Source organism: Convolutriloba macropyga, chromosome 12 (genome assembly GCF_964194025.1).
Source record: "Convolutriloba macropyga chromosome 12, txConMacr16.3, whole genome shotgun sequence".
NCBI lineage: Eukaryota > Metazoa > Xenacoelomorpha > Acoela > Convolutidae > Convolutriloba > Convolutriloba macropyga.
In genome coordinates this window covers 21,959,112-21,978,430 of record NC_134479.1, presented here as the reverse complement: position 1 = coordinate 21,978,430, position 19,319 = coordinate 21,959,112, and the positions used below count along the sequence as shown (strand labels likewise).

Sequence of the window (19,319 nt, the reverse complement as noted above, 5' to 3'; positions counted from 1 at the left end):
TACAAGGCGTAAATGTATATATCAATACTGCCCTCCACGCCATTTGTTTAGTTCTGGGCAGCTTCGGTGAATTGAACAGTTGGGAGACTAGTAGAGCTCTAAAAGAGGTGTTTAGCGACTTAAAGCACTCCGGGCTTTACCTGTTCATCCCAGTTTTGAGTTGGAAAAATCAAAAGCGTCAGAAGAACAGTTGCTCAAGCGAAAATCGCTCAAAAAGACAATCTTTGCTTAAGGGCAAATAAAAAGAGCAAAGCGCCTAAATAACAGCCATTTGAGTAGGAGACGCCCTGTTTCAGTAGAGGAGGGCGGATAACAACTAAATTCACAAGGGCTGCTTCAAATGACGTCAAAGGATATTCTACACCACTTTAATCGCTAACGAAATTTTGAAGTGAAAGAAAATTATGGAACTTATACATAGTTCGATAGCACTTCAATTATAATTATTATATAGAAAAGATAAACAAAGAAAGATGAAAGAGGAGTAAAGAGAATGAATGATACAAAGAACCAAAAACAGTGGAAAAGCAAAAATTAATAATTTTGCGCAAAAAATAGGAAACAATTTCAGCGACCACTCGGGCGAAAAACAATGCCCCTTGCCTTACAGCCATTGGTCTTACCATTACGCTACCGATGCCTATTGCATACGTCTACTGAACTTCTATATCAGCAGAGTTTTGGTAAGCGGCTATACGGCACTCTTGTTTTTGCGATGTGGCATGCTTTATGAAAGCAAATGTGTAATGCTCGGTTGCAGCTTAACCATTGCACTCAAAGTCAAGTGCGACTTAAATTTAAAATAGATAGAAGAAAGGAAAAAATACTTTAATCATCTGGCTGGCTTGTTTTTTCTATGCGACTTGTTCAATGAGCGCAAAACATGGGCAGATAGAGCTTAAATATGACAAGATAGAAAAAGAAAGAAACGCAGGAAAGAGAAAAAAAGGAAAAAACCAAAAGGAGCGGAAAGAAACGAAAAAAACTTCACATTTTTTCAAATCTAAAAATTATGCATCCTTTTCAAGCCCTACTTTAACTCGAACCCTGCTTTTCGCTTAACAGCAATCAGTCTCATCCCTTTCGTTACCGATCCGTAAATCATTTGTCTATTGCTCTTTCTACATCAGCCGTAATTTGGTCAATGAATTTTTGTTCGTTTTGTTTTTGAAAGCTTGCATGCTTCATGAGCGCAAAAGATGGGCATATTAGGAGCTGAAATACGACAAGAGAGAAAGCGAAAGAAAAAGAAAAGGAAAAAGAATAGCCAAAATTTTGTCCAGGAAATAATGCGTCTTTTTCTACCCACTCAGGACGCGAACCCATGCCCCCCGATTAAGAGCCATCGGGTCCATCACTTACGCTACCGATGCCTATTGCTTACGTCTAATGCATTTCTATATCAGCAAACTATTGGTAATCGGCTATTAGAATAGCCTTTTTTTGCTATGCGGCATGCTCCATGAGCGCAAAAACGAGCACAAATTAGGAGCTTAGATATGACAAGAGAGCGAGGGGGAAAAAGAGAAAAGCAAGAACGATTCGCCAATTTTTGACCAGGAAATAATGCGTCTTTCTCAGCCAATACTCACACTCGAGCCCCTGCCACGCTTAACAACAATTGGTCTTATCCCTTACGCTACCGATGCCTATTGCCCACTACTAAATCATCAAATTATTTCCATATCAGCACATTTTTGGTCAGATTAAGCTGCCTGTGCTTAAACTGCGGCATGCTTTATGAGCGCAAAATATGGCAGTATAGAGCGTCTCAAAACACATGTATTAACGCAAGTAATGAAAACGCAAGCAAAAAAAAAACAGAAACCAAAAAAGACAGAAAAGAGATAAAATTAAAAAAACGAAAACGAAGGACGGGAAGAGCGAAAAAAGAAAACAAAGTGAGAAAAGAAAGAGAAAGCAAGAGAAAACGAAAGATGAAGAAAGAGATGGAGACAAAAACCGAGGAGTGAGAAAAAAGAAAGAAAGGAAAGAAGAAAAATGCAAAAAGAGATAAAGAGATAGACACAGAGTGAGAGAGAGAAAGGGAGAAAGAAAAACAGAAGGAAAGAAAGAACGGAAGGAAGATGAATAACAATTAGGGGAAAGAATGAAGAATGGAAACGAGAAACAACTTCTCAATTTATTTCCCGCGCTAAACTTGCGTATTTGTCCGCCCGTACTTGAGCTCAAACATATCCATCGCTTAACAGCCATAAGTCCAACCCCTTACACTACCGATGCCTGCTGCTGTCAATTGAACTTTCTACATAAGCACATTTTTGTTCTATGGCCTTATAACTCGCTGGTTTTCGCTTAGCTCAGTGCTTAATGTGCACAAAAGCAATTGCAGATCAGGAGCTTAAGCATGGTGGTGTAGGCTGGATGTTTAACGACTGTTAAAAGATCTGATGATAGGAGCGCTGTTAAAAATTGCGCTCAAGTGCGACTTACATTTAATATAACAAATGAGAGGGAGAGAACGAAATGGAGAAAGAGAGAAAAGATAAAGGAATGAAAAAAGAACGAAAGGGAGATATAGGTAACAAATAAAAGCAAAGAAATGAAGAAGGGAAGAAAAAGCTAATTAACTCATCAATTTTTATCCGAGTACATTATGCATCCTGTTGCTCCCCTACTCGGGCCTGAACGCAAGCCCCTCGTTTCAAAGCCATAGGTCTAATCCCTTGGGCTATCCACGCCTGTTGCTTTTGTCTATTGAACTGGCTTTTGGTCAATGGTTTTTTGTCTCACTTTTTTTGCTAAGCTGCCGGCCTAATGAGCACAAAAAATTTGCAGAACAGGAGCTTAAGCATGGTCTTATAGGCTGCATGTTCAAGGATCGTTAAAACATGTGAACATAGGAGTGCTGTTAACCATTGCGCTTAAGTGCGACTTTCATTTAATATAATAGATTCAAACCATATCCGACTAACGTCAGGAGAATTTCTCTCAAACGATCGGCAAGGAATTGCTTTCAGAAGTAGCCAACCCGGTCTTAGGGCTGCTAGCATTAGGGGTTGACAAGAGTGTTTGTGTGTGAGTGGGGGGATGATGGGAAAGAGTTCAAATCAACAGGTGGGAGGAGGGCAATGGGAGTGATGAGGTGGGGGGTTGGGGGGGGGGGGGGTGTTGTGACTTAGGATGGTCAAACTTTTAAGATTAAGAATCGCCCTTCACGCCATGAAATAGTCTCCTCCGAGCAATTTTGGTGAATCGCATTCTTAGAGCATGGTAAGGCTTAGGGCACTAAGAACTCTTATTGCCCTCCGAGCGCTGTCTGTTTATCCCGTTTTTGAGGACAAAAAGTGCAAAGGATCAGACGAAAAATTGGTCAAGCTAAAAATTGCATAAAAAGACCACAGGACTAATATAATTGCTACAAACTTTGTTTGAGAGCAACTAATAATATAGGGATCTTTTCCGGTTGTGCCCCCAGCTTAGTGGGTGGGTGCATATTATTTGCACCCCCAGACGCACGTTCCATATTTTTACAATGAATTCTATGTAATGGCACGTGCTTTGTAAGTGGGCGCATAACGTACTGGGGGGACTAAGACGTCAGATCTGTTAACAAACCGCGAGTCGCTTTGTGAGCGTAAAATAATCGCACACAATTGTGGTCTATGAGGGTTAAATAAAAGCAATAATCCACATAAGTGGGAAACATCATACGAGACAACGAGTTAACAATGGTTTGATACAAAGGTAATAACCAACCTAGATCGCACGCTCGACTGAACTCTTTCCCGCAGTAGTGACAAATACTGGCCTCAAAATTCCCAGTTGGTCCAATTCGTCGCAAATGGAGATCCAAATTAGCCATGCTGTCATTGGGCGCGTGTTTCCTCACAACTGAGGACCCACCTTCACGAATTAGTTTATCGAACTCGTCTTCAGGCTGTGACCGAGCATTACTTGGTCCGGAAGTCCTAAAAATAACTTGCAACTTAACAATTTGCTCTAATTCCACTTCTTATAACGATTTTTTAAGTAGTTCTATTGTTCATTTAAAAAAACAGAAAATTCAATTAGAGATAAGTTTTGCCGAACTTCATTATTTGTGTTCACAACGGTTGAAAAAAATTCTGAAAACTCGATCACGTCAGCTCCTATAACTAGAGCCAAAAAATGTATTTGAGATAGGCGACATTGCGTTTACATTTGAGAAAACAGGTGGTATCACAGTTGCCAGCAAAAGCGAATGACTACATGATAAAACTAAGTGTTGTTAAATCTTGTCCCTTCATGATCATAATTTTTAATTTTCATTACTGTGTGAACCAAATAAAGAGCTCTTTCTCAGTAATAATAATCGCTTGCTTAGCCTAATAAGAGGTTGAACCCAGCCATTGAAATCAATTGATACCATTACAGATGGTTATATTCCAACGGAAAAAGAAACCACTAAAAAGGTTAGACTCATTTAAACCAAGTATATTATCTCTTTATGAGCTTATATGTGTCGAAAAAAAAAACGAGAACACGAGGGAAATTCGATTAATTTTTTTAAGTAGTCGAGTACGGTAGATGAAGGCTGCAACAACATACTCGGTACAGTTTGTCCTGGCAAAACATACCAAGCATTGTTATAACAAAACATTGAACAGCATGATTAAAAACCACCGAATTCAAATAAGCGTAGAAAACTCAAAACCGAACGGAGGCTCTCAAAGATCCTGGAACTGACAACTGACTTATTGGTTGCAGAGCGTTTTCGGTCCATGACGAAACTTAGAGCCATTGAACTTTATATGTTAATCCCGCTTCAAAAAAATCGAATTCATTTCCGATAAGTGCACAGACATTAAAGGAAATGTGAGTGATTTTGAAAAACGGATTTTCTTTTAATAACTGGACCTAATAAGAATAATAATACTAAATTGTTTTCTGTAGAAAGCAAAATCATACAATGGCATTCATTTTAAACATAACCGACTAAACGTCGAAGTATTGCTCTCGAACGACTAGTGGGAGCAGCCTGCTTCAGTCGGGGGGGGGGGAGCCGAAATGGGACTAAGAAGTTCAATAGTGGGCTTCAACCACATTAGAGGTTATTATATACCACTACTAAGATTTAAAGTGAAAAATGGCACCAGTCTCGGCGCACTTTTCATTTGACTTTGAGTATTAAATTTCCGCCAATTGAGTTCAGCTGCTTGAAATTGTGATTGAGAGGAAATTTTAGATCACGCAAAAAGTCAGGGGCGTAAAAGTCACTCGAAAAGTCAAAACGGTCAAGCAAAAAATTTGCATAAAAACACACGTTTACAATAATTGCTTCTCTAAGAGAGCAATTACAAAAATACATCATCAAGACTAGCCATGTGGAGGAGGGGGAAGGTGACGGAAGGGTTGGAGGGCTGGACCAGAGGGGGTACAAATCGCCATGTGGCGGAGGGGGAGGGTAACTGAAGGCGCGAGGGTCAAACTTTTAATACTGAGAAACGCTCTTCACGCCACGAAGTTGTCTGCGTAAAAGTGTTTTGCTGAGTCCCCTATTTAGAGACTAGAAAGACTAAGGGATCAGCCATTTAATGCCTTGCTCAGCCACTTAATGCCAAAATGATAAAAGGGCCAGATAAAAAACTGCTCAAGTGAAAATCGAAAATAGACCACAATACTATTGTAATTGCTATAGAATTCGCTTGAGAGCAATTAATCAGCCCTAGTGCTTAAGAGGAGAAACAAATACTGACTCTAATACCTAAATTTTAAATACCTTCATTTACTAAAATATAATAATCTAGAAAACTTTTGGTCTCACTATGTGAGCAGTTATTGGTAAGACTATGTGATCAATTTCTTATGCCTTGCCATATCGACGGTTGGCTACGCGTAACTTAACTGAGAACATCTAACTTATTGTTGATCGCAAGTTTTTTGCATTTTTGATTAGTTTTTCATTTTTCTAAAAAAAGTTTCTAAGAAGGAATTGACCAGTTCAGTAGCACTTTTACTAACTTTTTCCTTGTTTTATTATTTAAACGGTTAATTTTGCGAGCTCATACAAATGCGACTTCGAGGCTGAATAGATTCTATTTGCTTCCCGCTAATGCCTAGCACTGTCACAGTTTTTTTCTTGTGAAAATGATCCGAAAAAATCTTAATTTGAGATTCAATACGCTTAATTTTTTAATGCTCTTAATCTTTATACCAGCAACCCATACTGGATAACTGGTTAATCCTAACAATGCAGACCTAAAACTGAACGAGCAATTATCATTTGACTTTAAGTATTCAATTGCCGCCAATTAAGTTCAGCTGCTTGACATTGTGAATGAGAGAACTTTAGATCACGCAAAAGCCAGAGCCAAGGGCGTAAAAGTCACTCGAAAAACCAAAAAAAAACGCTCAATCGAAAATTTTGCATAAAAAAGACACACACGTTTAGAATACTTGCTTATCTTCGAGAGCAATTAATAAGCATTAATCCCCTTCGTTTACCAATCGCAACTCGTCAATTATTCCCTTTCATTCGAAGAAAATATCAGAATTGAGAAAATATATTTGACCTGTTATTAAGAAGAGCCGCAGGATTACCGGAAAAGAACTGAAATTCATCGTTAAGGATTCCAATGTTTCAGTGGCATTTTATTTATATGCTTATTTTAAATTCCAATTGAAATTTCACAAGCATACCATCAAGACCAATAAGCCAGCACGTCACTAACTTATTTTAACCCCAGATGCTTTATTGATCCGGTTCCATTGGTTAATCGTGTTTCCTTTGATTTTTATCCTCCGACCTGGACAATATTTGTTTTATTGAGCCGGTTCCATCGGTTAATCGTGTTTCCTTTGATTTTTATCCTCCGACCTGGACAATGTGTAATATACAAAACATAACCTCAAATCTCACGAAAAAAGCGGCCACTGAACTCACTGACCGACGTTGGGATTGAAACAGTTCAAGAAAGAAAAGAGAAAAATTGACGACAGCATAACTTTTTCTAAGCGTCAAAAATTGTTCAAATTTGGTTCGCTCTTTCAATAGCTTCGATAAACGAGGTGTATTTAGCCTCTAAATGGGAGGACAATAAGTTTATACTAAAACCAGTTAGCAGTATACTCTGAGGAACTCTGATAACTAATGTCAACTTAAGTCAACATTAAGTCTTAATGCCGGGTCTGCATTGTTTTAAAGTTTTTGATTTCGCTTTTTGACCTGGAAAGTATTCGGGTGATTTTGCTTGATAAATTCAAAATTCCAGTCAGTTGAAATAGTAAATCAGGTAAGTTGGAAATTAAATGTCAGGGTCGTGATTTATTTAGAGCGAAAAATGTGATTGATAGGCAGAACTAAAGAAAAATAAGCACAGGTGGAATAGTTACCAAAATAACTGGAAGAGTAATCTCTGTCAAAATAACTACCTTTTCAATTAACTTGTTAACCACTAAAACGACCTCCAAAAATGAAGAAATTAGCCAAAAATCATCTGAACTAAAAAATAAACAAAATTAAATTTCTTTATATAATACAATTACACACAGCAAAATACAATTACACACAGCAAAAAAAATGAAAAACTTCAATAAAAGTCAAAAAATGGTTACAAGATCCGTCGTCATTTTTCTCAATAAAAACTTTCCGGCATCTAAAAACTGTAATCATTAGGTTGCATTTAATTGATTACAAAGGCATTTAATTAGCCCTAGAGAAAAAATGCGTCACTAACTTAAAAAATTTTGAAATTCAAGATTTACTAAACATAGCTGGCAGATTGCCGGAAAATAGCTTCAATAGCTCAGTAGATCTGCAGTCTCAAAAAACAGTAAAAAAGACAGACTAAAAAATTATTCTTTTCATTCAAGGATGAGATGTTATATTATAATTAAAAATCTGTATAATTTATTGTTGCCTCTATTAGCTGCTTCGCTCAAATACCCTTCAATAATTTGAGTGACATACATTCACTTGACATTATCTCTTTGAATTAAAGTGAAAAAGTCAATTTCAAAGTGAGGACGTCATTTTTGAGAGTAAGGTAAGTCACGTGCGACCAAAAACTTAATCGAATGAACAAACTTAAGCGAATGAACAAAAACCTCGCTCCACTAAGAGAGAGAAATGACGTCACGCACGCACGTCAGTTGAAATTGCATGAACGAATGAACAAAAAGCAGATTTAAAGTAGTTGTGGCGTCATATGGTCGTAACAAAAATCTTGACTACGAAATAAAAAACCAAGAGAAGGCCAATAATGGCCCCAGCTATCGCTGTGCGGCTATTAAAAATATAAATATCTAGAAAACTATGATAAAAATTAATAGTTTGACCATATGAGTAATTTGTTACGCCTTACTATATCGACTTGTAAAAATTTATGAAACATTTGAAAAATTTGGCTACGTATAAAATATTCAAGTACTCATTGTTGTTCGCAAGTTTTTTTTTTGCATTTTCGATTAGTCGACTTTGCTTTTTATACGAATGAACTGATCGGGGAGCTGGACGAAGGGGGCTCAAATCGTCCGCTGGAGGAGGATGGACGGTGAGGAGGGTGTTGGGGGAGTAGGGAGGGGGTGGTTAGGGGTCAAAATTTTAAGATTAAGAACCGCCCTTCACACCATGGAATTGTCTTGTAAAACAGTCCTGTCAATCAAATACTTCTATACCAGTAAGACGTAAGGCTCTCAGAGAGCTGCTCAGCCACTTAATGCACTTAAAAGGGTCAAAAGAAAAATCGGTCGAGCGAAAGACCACAGGACTAATATAATTGCTATAAACTTCGTTTGCGAGCAATTGATAAGCAACTTCAAAGAAACTTTTATCTTTTAATTAAAAGCCTGGCAACGGATGAAGCTTAATACCGATTTTGAGATTGCATTGTTGGTTCATCTTGATTCCTATAAGAGTCTATTACATAGACAGGCTCGTGTGATTTAGGATTGAGGAGCAAATCATGTGCCATAGAATTTTCACCAAGCGAGTTGAGCAGAGATGACTTGAACACTTCACGTCTGAGAGCATCTGTGGTAGCTGACACTGAAATGATGAAAATCAGCTATTTTAATTCCATGCTACTATCCGGTCACTAAAAATTATTCTAAGAAAGAGTAAAGAGCATAATCAATAAAATCAGAATTCCGTTTTTTTTTTAATTTTCGACAATACAAAAAAATGAGAACACTCAATCTTCAATTAGTAAAATCTCAGCTTTGTAAGAAAACAGTCAGTCAATCGATGATAACTTTAGTATTTCTTCGAACAACTGAAGAAGAATATGAGAAGGTATGTACGAATAATACCTGTGTCGTTAGTAGTCAGAGGAACCCTCCTGTATCGCTTTCCTTTGATCTTGACAGACTCGCAATTTGTATCATGTTTATCATCAGCAACAAACGGAACCCTTTCCTAAACAGGCAATAGGCAACTTTGAATTCGAAGTGTAACAAAATCTAGGCTAGACTAGTTTACAGAAACTAATAGTATTTTACAAAGGTAAGTTTTAAGTTCAAAACTACTTTTCAAAAAACTCATGAACGAAATTGAGGTACAGAAATAGCCAACTTGTTACATCTCTGATTGATGATCCGGCCATTTTGATTGCAATGATTATAGAGAGCGCTTTATCAGAATCGATTTAAAAACACCGTTTTGAAAGCACAGGTTTTCAGCAAACTTTTGGCTTCTCGTAAAATGAACACCAGAACAAAATTTTATCAGAGATCTAACTGCAACACAGTATCTTTACCTTCAACATGGCTTGGTCCGGGTGATGTCTGGTGATATGATTTGACAACCCCAGTCGCGTGTTGAATGTGCAGTTGCAGTAGAAACAAGGCAGAGTATTCGAGTCGTCTTCTCCATATAGATCCCGGTGACAAACCTTCAGGTGGTGAAGGTAGTTGTGCTTTTGAATGAATTTGCGCTCACACAAGTCACATTTGATCATAACATCAGCACCTGCAAGGACAAATTTTTCGGTCTTTCCCATTATAGCTCCCCCACTATGGTACATTTACCATGATTGGGGTCTATACGTAATATGGCCACTAAATTGGGGAGGGGGTATAGAATACAAATTTTTAAACCTTAGCCGGATAGCGTCGGCCCAATTGATCTCAATCGTTTCAACTTTAGCTTATTTTGGGTGAGCAGGGTATAAAGTTACAAAAGATGCCACAAATAAAACATTATTATAAGAGGTTATTAGAAAACATCAAGATGACTTAAAAGATTTAACTAGGAAAACTTTTTTTTGACTTTTAGTAGCTGAAGTTTAGTAATTGATTTTTGGTATGTGATTGCCGGCAGTTAAATTCAACAGCTTGTGAACGAGAACAAATACCATTCGAGATCAGCGCAAAATTCAGGAAGTCAATGGCGGAAAAGTCAATCGTTCCAGTAAAAAAAAATTTAAAAAAAGAATGAAAAAGACACTCACAACTCCAATCGCTGCTTTAATTTGAGAGCAAGTAAAAACTGACTCAAAAACTGTCGAGACGAACAAAGCTGCGGACTATTCAAACCAACCTGTGCTACTTCCATCAGCTGATTGGCCACTGCTTGCAAGGTGGATCTTCTCATGAGTGCTCAAACTGCTCTTCTGTGAGAAACCTGAAAAAAACTATTTATATTCAATGAGAGCAGACGATATCTGAATGATACCTGGAAAGAATTCAATGAAATAAAAGCAGCATTATAGACTTGATTGACCTAAATTATTAGAAGAAAGTGTTCACGTGTCACATCACTACTCATTTTGCTTGATCAGTCATAAGTAGCAGTATGTGAGCAAGACAGGGGGGGGGGGGGGGGGGTAAAAAGACGTACCTATGTATAAAGATTACCTATAGCCAATTTTCATCAATTTTCCAAAGACGTACCTAAAAAAGAGAGTGAGAACAATAGACCTGTCATCTTATCATAAATACCCAGGTGTAATTATCTTGATTACCCCCAGGGAAATGCATCCAGTTTTCCACTCTAATGCAATTCAGCTAATTTTATCTACTTAATAAAATATATCTGCGGAACTTTTACTTTCAAACTTTTCATTTACGCATAACTTTGTTCAAATATTCATTTTTTTAAAAAAATTTTCGATTATTAATGACGTTTTGTTTTCAATAATGTCAAACTATCGGAAGTTTTTCAAAAAACTTCTTGAAAGATTTTTTTGAAAATGTCATATTTTTACAATTTTTTTTACTCATGATGTGAAAGCATGCAAGAAACCGATTTATTGGCGTTTTCTTTTGGTAGTTTCTGGTTTTTTCTCGGTAGTTTCAGATTCAAAAACCCGAGACCGTTCAAAAAAATTCAAATAAGGTTGTTCTACTAATCGATTAAAATCTTTTTAACACAGATTTCAATGAAAAATACTAAAGCACAGAAAACCATCACTGAAACTTTTTTTGTTTTTTTCGTAGTTTCAGATTCTGAAACCTCAAACGAAAATTTTTTTGGTCGAAAATATATGCTACAGTACAACTTCAGAGGATATTTTTCGAAGTGGAGTTCAATGGTGGTAATTTCACGGTCAATTATAGATTATGGGTTTGGGTTTTTTGAAGTTTTAGTTTCTCAAACCTCAAACTACAGAACAATTTCTTTGAGAATGGTATGCTATATCAACTCTCTATATGTTGTTTTTAAACAAAGCATTTGATGGCAATTTTTTAACCCTAAGAAGTTACACTTTTCGGTTTTTCCGACGTTTCAGCTTCTGAAACCTGAAACCTCAAACTATTTTTTTTTGGAATTGTGTGTGACAGTACATCTTCATAGCGTAATTTTTAACGCAGACTCCAATGGACATAGTTCAAAAGTCGTGAAAAGAGGACAAGTTTGTATTTCTTGAAGTTTTAGATACCGAAACCTGAAACCAAAAAAATTTTTGGTAAAAATAATTCGTTCTTTTTAATAAATACCCTATTCTTAAAAAAATGAAAAAATACACGTTTCATACCAAATAATACAATATTCTTCGCAAAAAATACCCAATTCTTGCCTAAAACACCCAATTCTTGTCCAAAAATAGCCAATCGTTGTCAAAAAATACCCAATTTTTCCCAAAAAAATACCCAATTCCTGGCAAAAAATACCCAAATTTTCCCAAATACCCAATTTTTCCCAAAAAATACCCAATTTTTCCCAAAAAATACCTAATTCTCGGCAAAAATAACGAATTCTTCCCAAAAAATATCCAATTCCCGGCAAAAAATACCCAATTCTGGCCAAAAAATACCCAATTCTTGGCAAAAATGCCCAATTTTTTCCAAAAAATACCCAATTCTTCCCAAAAAATACCCAATTCTGGCCAAAAAATACCCAATTCTGGCCAAAAATACCCAACTCTGACCAAAAAAATACCCAATTCTGGCCAAAAAAAAACCCAATTCTGACCAAAAAAATACCCACTTCTGGCCGAAAAATACCCAATTCTTGGCAAAGTTACCCAATTCATCCCAAAAAATACCCAATTCTGGCCAAAAAAACCCAATTCTGACCAAAAATACCCAATTCTGACCAAAAAATACCCAATTCTTGGCTCAAAATATCCAATTATTGTCATAAACACCCAAATGTTAACAAAAAACATCAAACTGTTGCCAAAAAAAATAATTCTAGCCCAAAAAAATCTGTTTCTAGTCATGAATTACACAATTCATAGCAAAAATTCCCAGTTATTACCAAAATCTACTAAATTTTTGCCAAAAATACCTAATTCCTGCGAAAAAGAACCCAGTTCTAGCAAAAATATCCCAAAACTTGCCACACAAACAGACACAAATTTCGCCAAAAATACCCATTTTTACCACAAAATAGCGAAATCTTGTCAAAAAATACCCAAATTGTAACCAAAATAACAAAATTTTATCAAATATTTATCTAAAATATATCAAAATTTAGACAATCTTGCCACCATCCGTTTTTCTCTAAGTTCTTATCAACAATCCAATTATTTAGTGACCTTAAAATATCAACTTTTGAGATCATCTTTTGTAAAGACGAATCTTCTCAGGTGATCGATATAGGTTTAATGAGCACGACTTTGTCACGAATTTTTTGCTATTGTACAGAATTAATCGTTAAATGTTTGAGTTAAATCATAGATATTTAACAATTACGTCCTACTATGTTGTCAATTACAAACAATTAAGTGATCTCATTTTTTGTAAGAGGGTCACTCAACTCTTTGGAACAAAATTTAGTCCAACTACGTCATATGATTGCTACAATTACGGATACTTAAGTATTGAATGGGGTCACTGAACTCATGTGAACAGAAAATAATCCTTACTAATTACGATATTATTCTTATTTTATCGAAGCATACACCGCTCACGTGATTGAGGTCTTACTCATAATAATGTAATAATTACGTCACTATTGCATCATAATGATGTCATTTTTTATTGTAGTGTACAAACAAAAATTCAACTCATTGTGCTTATTTTCCTTCTCTTCAACAACACAACAATAGTAACTTTTTCATTCTTCTTCGGAGACAATTTCAGTCTCCTTTTCCTACACACCTAAGTTGTCAGTTATAAACCTTTCATTGGAGATTCTTCATCTCTATTACACCTTCCTATTTCCCATTCCAGGTAAGACACCTCTGTTATAGAATATGAAAACAGACCAGAAAAAAACGAATAAACAGCTACTATAATCATCGTACTCACTCGCAATTAGCATATTAATTCTTCAGAGAGAAATATTTTGCAATATCTTCAACTTCAGTTCATTCAGGAGTTCAACCGCCTTCACCCAAAAAAAGGCTGGAATAATGAATATCAATTCTGTGAAATTGAACGAAAATCTTAAGGCCCACTTCTTCTTCCCCGATTTCAATGATGATGTAGCAATTATACATGAGAGGAAGACCTGCTTCGGCTGGGTAGCTGATCCTCCATTCTCAATTCCGAGGCAGCTTCTGGTCTTCATTATTGCAATCGAAAATTTGCCTGAAGTCTCTGTTCCATACAATCAGACAACTGTAGACTTCTACAAGAACCACATCGAAAACAAAACTCTACAAGTCTCAGACAACATGGATCTGAGCAGATCAGTGCGTGCACAATTCTGTGATTATGAGTTGTCCTATAGACCAATGTATGAAAGTCAATTAGGATTTTTTGAGGAGGAAAGAGCTTAAATTTCTCTGGTGTGTGTCTGACGAGTATGACAATTTGCAGGAGCAGAAACCTGATCGAGATTGTGACGAGTGGGACAATGGGTCATTGACAGAGAGTATTATCGCAAGTATAGAAGAAGAGAACGCACTTGATCCCAAGTTAGACAACTAAAAAATCTGACAAGGCAGTCCCTTTTGCGTGTTTTTCTACAGACACTGGATAAGATACGATGAAAGAAGTACAAGGAGCATCGATTGTTGAAAATACTTCAATCAACTCTGCCAGAACCATCCTTAGTACTGTACTCAATGGTTATACAGATTACCAAGATCATATTTTATCTAATGAAGCAAGTGAAAAAATATCTGAAAAAACTTCCCTCAAATCTGAGCCACCACCGTCTTGTACACAAAAGACTGTCAAGAGAAGGACTCCTGCTGTCAATAAACCTGAAAGAGTGGGAAGTAAAAATTCAGTTGGTGATGAAAACGAAGACAACATGTGTCCTCCATCGTGCAAATTGAGACGAGCTTCTGAGTTGTATAGTAACTAAACTAACAGGATGAGAAATTATTTCTTTGACTGATTATCTGTTTGTATTTCTGGTATAATTTCATATCTAAAACTATTATTTCCTGAGATAACTAATTGACTGGATAATTTGTAATATTCTGTTTTTACACTCAGAAAAAAATGAATTTCATGTATGCTTTTGAATTGATACTTTGATAATATAATTTCTTTGAGTTTTAAAAATTCATTTTCGAAATTAACTTTTATTTAAAGTTCAATTTTGAATTAAATTTTATGTCAAAAATTGCTTGTTTTTTTAATATCTGATTTTTCTCAAAAATGCCGGTTAACGACGAAAAAGGTCGTTCTTGTACTATCTGTTTTTTCAAAGACGCGGGTTTTTTGGCTTCTACAATGAACTCCCGGCAGCTGATACTGGATGATGCAAAGCGATTACAGTGATAATTTCGAAGCAAATTCCAGCAGCAATTCTTCCCATCAGAATGTTGCAATAAGCGTTCTGCCTTTGATAATAGATTACCTGGTCATTTAAAAGAAGAATTTTCGGCATCTCTGGATGTTGTTCGGAAATAAAAATCGTTGATCGCGGCTCTGCCGCGAGGCGCGCCCAACGATCTTTTATTTCCGAACAACATCCAGAGATGCACGCTAGGGATGCTTGAAGCCAGTAATTGTCACCACGCGACACCGGTACCCGGGGTTTACTCTGAAGTATGTTTATCATGAGACGATTAATAAATCGGAATTTCTTAAGAAGAACATGATATCAATAAAAATGTAAATGTTGAAAGTAAAAAATTAAAACAAATATGCTTGTCATCAAAAGCTTGATTTGTTATAGATTTCCGCAAATTTTATAATAAGTGTATTAATTTGTAATAAATAATTCTAATAAATAATTGTTTTTTGTAATAATTGTAATACATTGATTTGTACAATTTTCGGCTTTGCTAAAAACTTCAAGAGCTGAAAAATTGAAAAATAGAATAAGAAAAAACATCAAACATACCTTTTTTGTTGAAAATATTATGCAAAAAACGACATTTGGAAAAAACATTTACTAAAACAATATTTTTTCAAAAAAATAATTAAATTAAAAATTTTCCAAAAAAACTGAAGAAAGGAAGAACAGAAAAGTAAAAAACAACAAAATTCACGTTTTTTGTTAAATACATAATGTAAAAAACGGCATTTTTGAAAAAAAATGTTTAAGTAAAACATTTTTTAAAAAAATATAATTCAATAAAAAATTTTAATTAAAAAAAATTCAAAAACTGAAAAATAGAAAAATAAAAAAAACAAAAATTGCATTTTTTGTTAAAAACATTATTTAAAAAACGGCATTTTTGAAAGAAAAATTATTCTAGTAAAAATTTTTCTTGTTTAAAAAAATAATTAATTTGAAAATTTTACATGAAAAAAGCTTCAAAATTTGAAAAATGTTAAAACAGAAAAATGAAAAAAAAACATCAAGATTTTTACATTTTTGTTAAACGACAATTTTCAAAAAAAGATTATTTTGGTAAAAGAGATTTTCATTTAAAAAAATTGATTCAATTCAAAACTCCACATTAAAAAACTTCAAAAATTGACAAATGGAAAAATGAAAAATAGAAACATTTTGTAAAAAAAGCGACTTTTTTGAAAAAAAAATGGGATAGTAAAAGAAGTTTTTTTTCAAAACAGTAAAAATTTATGCAAAAGGGGGTTGCAATTTTTTTAAAAAAATTGTAAATTCTGTACTTGACGGTTTGTATGAGTATCTATATCTAAAAACTTCTTTTAAATGACCAGGTAATCTATTATCAAAGGCAGAGCGCTTATTGCAACATTCTGATGGGAAGAATTGCTGCTGGAATTTGCTTCGAAATTATCACTATAATCGCTTTGCATCATCCAGTATCAGCTGCCGGGAGTTCATGGCAGAAGCCAAAAAAACCCGCGTCTTTGAAAAAACAGAGTACAAGAACGACCTTTTTTCGTCGTTAACCGGCATTTTTGAGAAAAATCAGATATTACAGAAACAAGCAATTTTTGACATAAAATTTAATTCAAAAGTGAACTTTAATTAAAAGTTAATTTCGAAAGTGCATTTTTAAAACTCAAATAAATTATATCAAAGTATCAATTCAAAAGCAAACATGAAATTCAGCTTTTTCTGAGTGTAAAAACAGAATATTACAAATTAACCAGTCAATTAGTCATCTCAGGAAATAATAGTTTTAGATCTCAAATTATACCAGAAATACAAACAGATAATCAGTCAAAGAAATGATTTCTCAGCCTGTTAGTTTAGTTACTATACAACTCAGAAGCTCGTCTCAATTTGCACGATGGAAGACACATGTTGTCTTCGTTTTCATCAGCATCTGAATTTTTACTTCCCACTCTTTCAGGGTTATTGACAGCAGGAGTCCTTCTCTTGACAGTCTTTTGTGTACAAGACGCTGGTAGTTCAGATTTGAGGGAAGCTTGAGATATTTTTTCACTTGCTTTATTAGATAAAATATGATCGTGGTAATCTGTATAATCATTGAGTACAGTACTAAGGATGGTTCTGGCAGACTTGATTGAAGTATTTTCAACAATCGATACTCCTTGTACTTCTTTCATCGTATCTTGTCCAGTGTCTGTAGAAAAACACGCAAAAAGAAACTGCCTTGTCAGATTTTTTGGTTGTCTAACTTGGGACCAAGTGCGTTCTCTTCTTCTATACTTGCGATAATACTCTCTGTCAATGACCCATTTTCCCACTCGTCACAATCTCGATCAGGTTTCTGCTCCTGCAAATTGTCATACTCGTCAGACACACACCAGAGAAATTTAAGCTCTTTCCTCAAAAAATCCTAATTGACTTTCATACATTGGTCTATAGGACAACTCATAATCACAGAATTGTGCACGCACTGATCTGCTCAGATCCATGTTGTCTGAGACTTGTAGAGTTTTGTTTTCGATGTTGTTCTTGTAGAAGTCTACAGTTGTCTGATTGTATAGAACAGAGACTTCAGGCAAATTCTTGATTGCAATAATGAAGACCAGAAGCTGCCTCGGAATTGAGAATGGAGGATCAGCTACCCAGCCGAAGCACGTCTTCCTCTCATGTATAATTGCTACATCATCATTGAAATCGGGGAAATAGAAGTGGGCCTTAAGATTTTCGTTCAATTTCACAGAATTGATATTCATTATTCCAGCCTTTTTTTGGGTGAAGGCGGTTGAACTCCTGAATGAACTGAAGTTGAAGATATTGCAAAATATTTCTCTCTGAAGAATTAATATGCTATTTGCGAATGAGTACGATGATTACAGTAGCTCTTATTCGTTTTTTTCTGGTCTGTTTTCATATTCTATAACAGAGGTGTCTTACCTGGAATGGGAAATAGGAAGGTGTAATAGAGATGAAGAATCTCCACTGAAAGGTTTATAACTGACCACTTAGGTGTGTAGGAAAAGGAGACTGAAATTGTCTCCGAAGAAGAATGAAAAAGTTACTATTGTTGTGTTGTTGAAGAGAAGGAAAATAAGCACAATGAGTTGAATTTTTGTTTGTACACTACAATAAAAAATGACATCACTATGATGCAATAGTGACGTACTTATTACATTATTATGAGTAAGACCTCAATCACGTGAGCGGTGTATGCTTCGATAAAATAAGAATAATATCGTAATTCGTAAGGATTATTTTCTGTTCAAATCAGTTCAGTGACCCCATTCAATACTTAAGTATCCTTAATTGTAGCAATCATATGACGTAGTTGGACTAAATTTTGTTCCAAAGAGTTGAGTGACCCTCTTACAAAAAATGAGATCACTTAATTGTTCGTAATTGACAACATAGTAGGACGTAATTGTTAAATATCTATGATTTAACTCAAACATTTAACGATTAATTCTGTACAATAGCAAAAAATTCGTGACAAAGTTGTGCTCATTAAACCTATATCGATCACCTGAGAAGATTCGTCTTTACAAAAGATGGTCACTAAATAGATTGTTGATAAGAACTTAGAGAAAAACGGATGGTGGCAAGATTGTCTAATTTTTGACATATTTTAGATAAATATTTGATAAAATTTTGTTATTTTGGTTACGATTTGGGTATTTTTGACAAGATTTCACTATTTTGTGGTAAAAATGGATATTTTTTGCGAAATTTGTCTCTGTGTGGCAAGTAGTGGGATATTTTTGCTAGAACTGGGTTCTTTTTCGCAGGAATTAGGTATTTTTGGCAAAAATTTAGTAGATTTTGGTAATATCTGGGTATTTTTGCTATGAATTGTGTAATTCATGACTAGAAACAGTTATTTTTGGGCTAGAATTGTTTTTTTTGGCAACAGTGTGATATTTTTTGTTAACATTTGGGTGTTTTTGACAATAATTGGATATTTTGAGCCAAGAATTGGCTATTTGTCAGAATTGGGTATTTTTTGGTCAGACTTGGTTTTTTTTTGGCCAGAATTGGGTATTTTTTGGGATGAATTGGGTAATTTTGCCAAGAACTGGGTATTTTTCGGCCAGAAGTGGGTATTTTTTTGGTCAGAATTGGGTATTTTTTGGCCAGAATTGGGTATTTTTTGGGATGAATTGGGTAATTTTGCCAAGAATTGGGTATTTTTTGGCCAGAATTGGGTATTTTTTTAGTCAGAATTGGGTATTTTTCGGGAAGAATTGGGTATTTTTTGAAAATT

The 19,319-nt window shown here is 35.2% G+C and overlaps 1 protein-coding gene across 2 annotated transcripts in view; it reads right to left on the bottom strand.

The window, feature by feature from the left end:
• Positions 1 to 19,319, bottom strand: part of LOC142350303 (uncharacterized) — a 63,136-nt gene that overhangs the window by 8,289 nt on the left and 35,528 nt on the right. For both annotated transcript variants that reach the window (XM_075402113.1, XM_075402114.1), the window contains exons 8-12: positions 10,481 to 10,564; positions 9,699 to 9,910; positions 9,253 to 9,358; positions 8,815 to 8,989; positions 3,721 to 3,932 (exon numbers count right to left, since the gene is read on the bottom strand). In XM_075402113.1, coding sequence (XP_075258228.1) covers positions 3,721 to 3,932; positions 8,815 to 8,989; positions 9,253 to 9,358; positions 9,699 to 9,910; positions 10,481 to 10,564 — 789 coding nt within the window. The remainder of the gene's footprint in view (positions 1 to 3,720; positions 3,933 to 8,814; positions 8,990 to 9,252; positions 9,359 to 9,698; positions 9,911 to 10,480; positions 10,565 to 19,319) is intronic.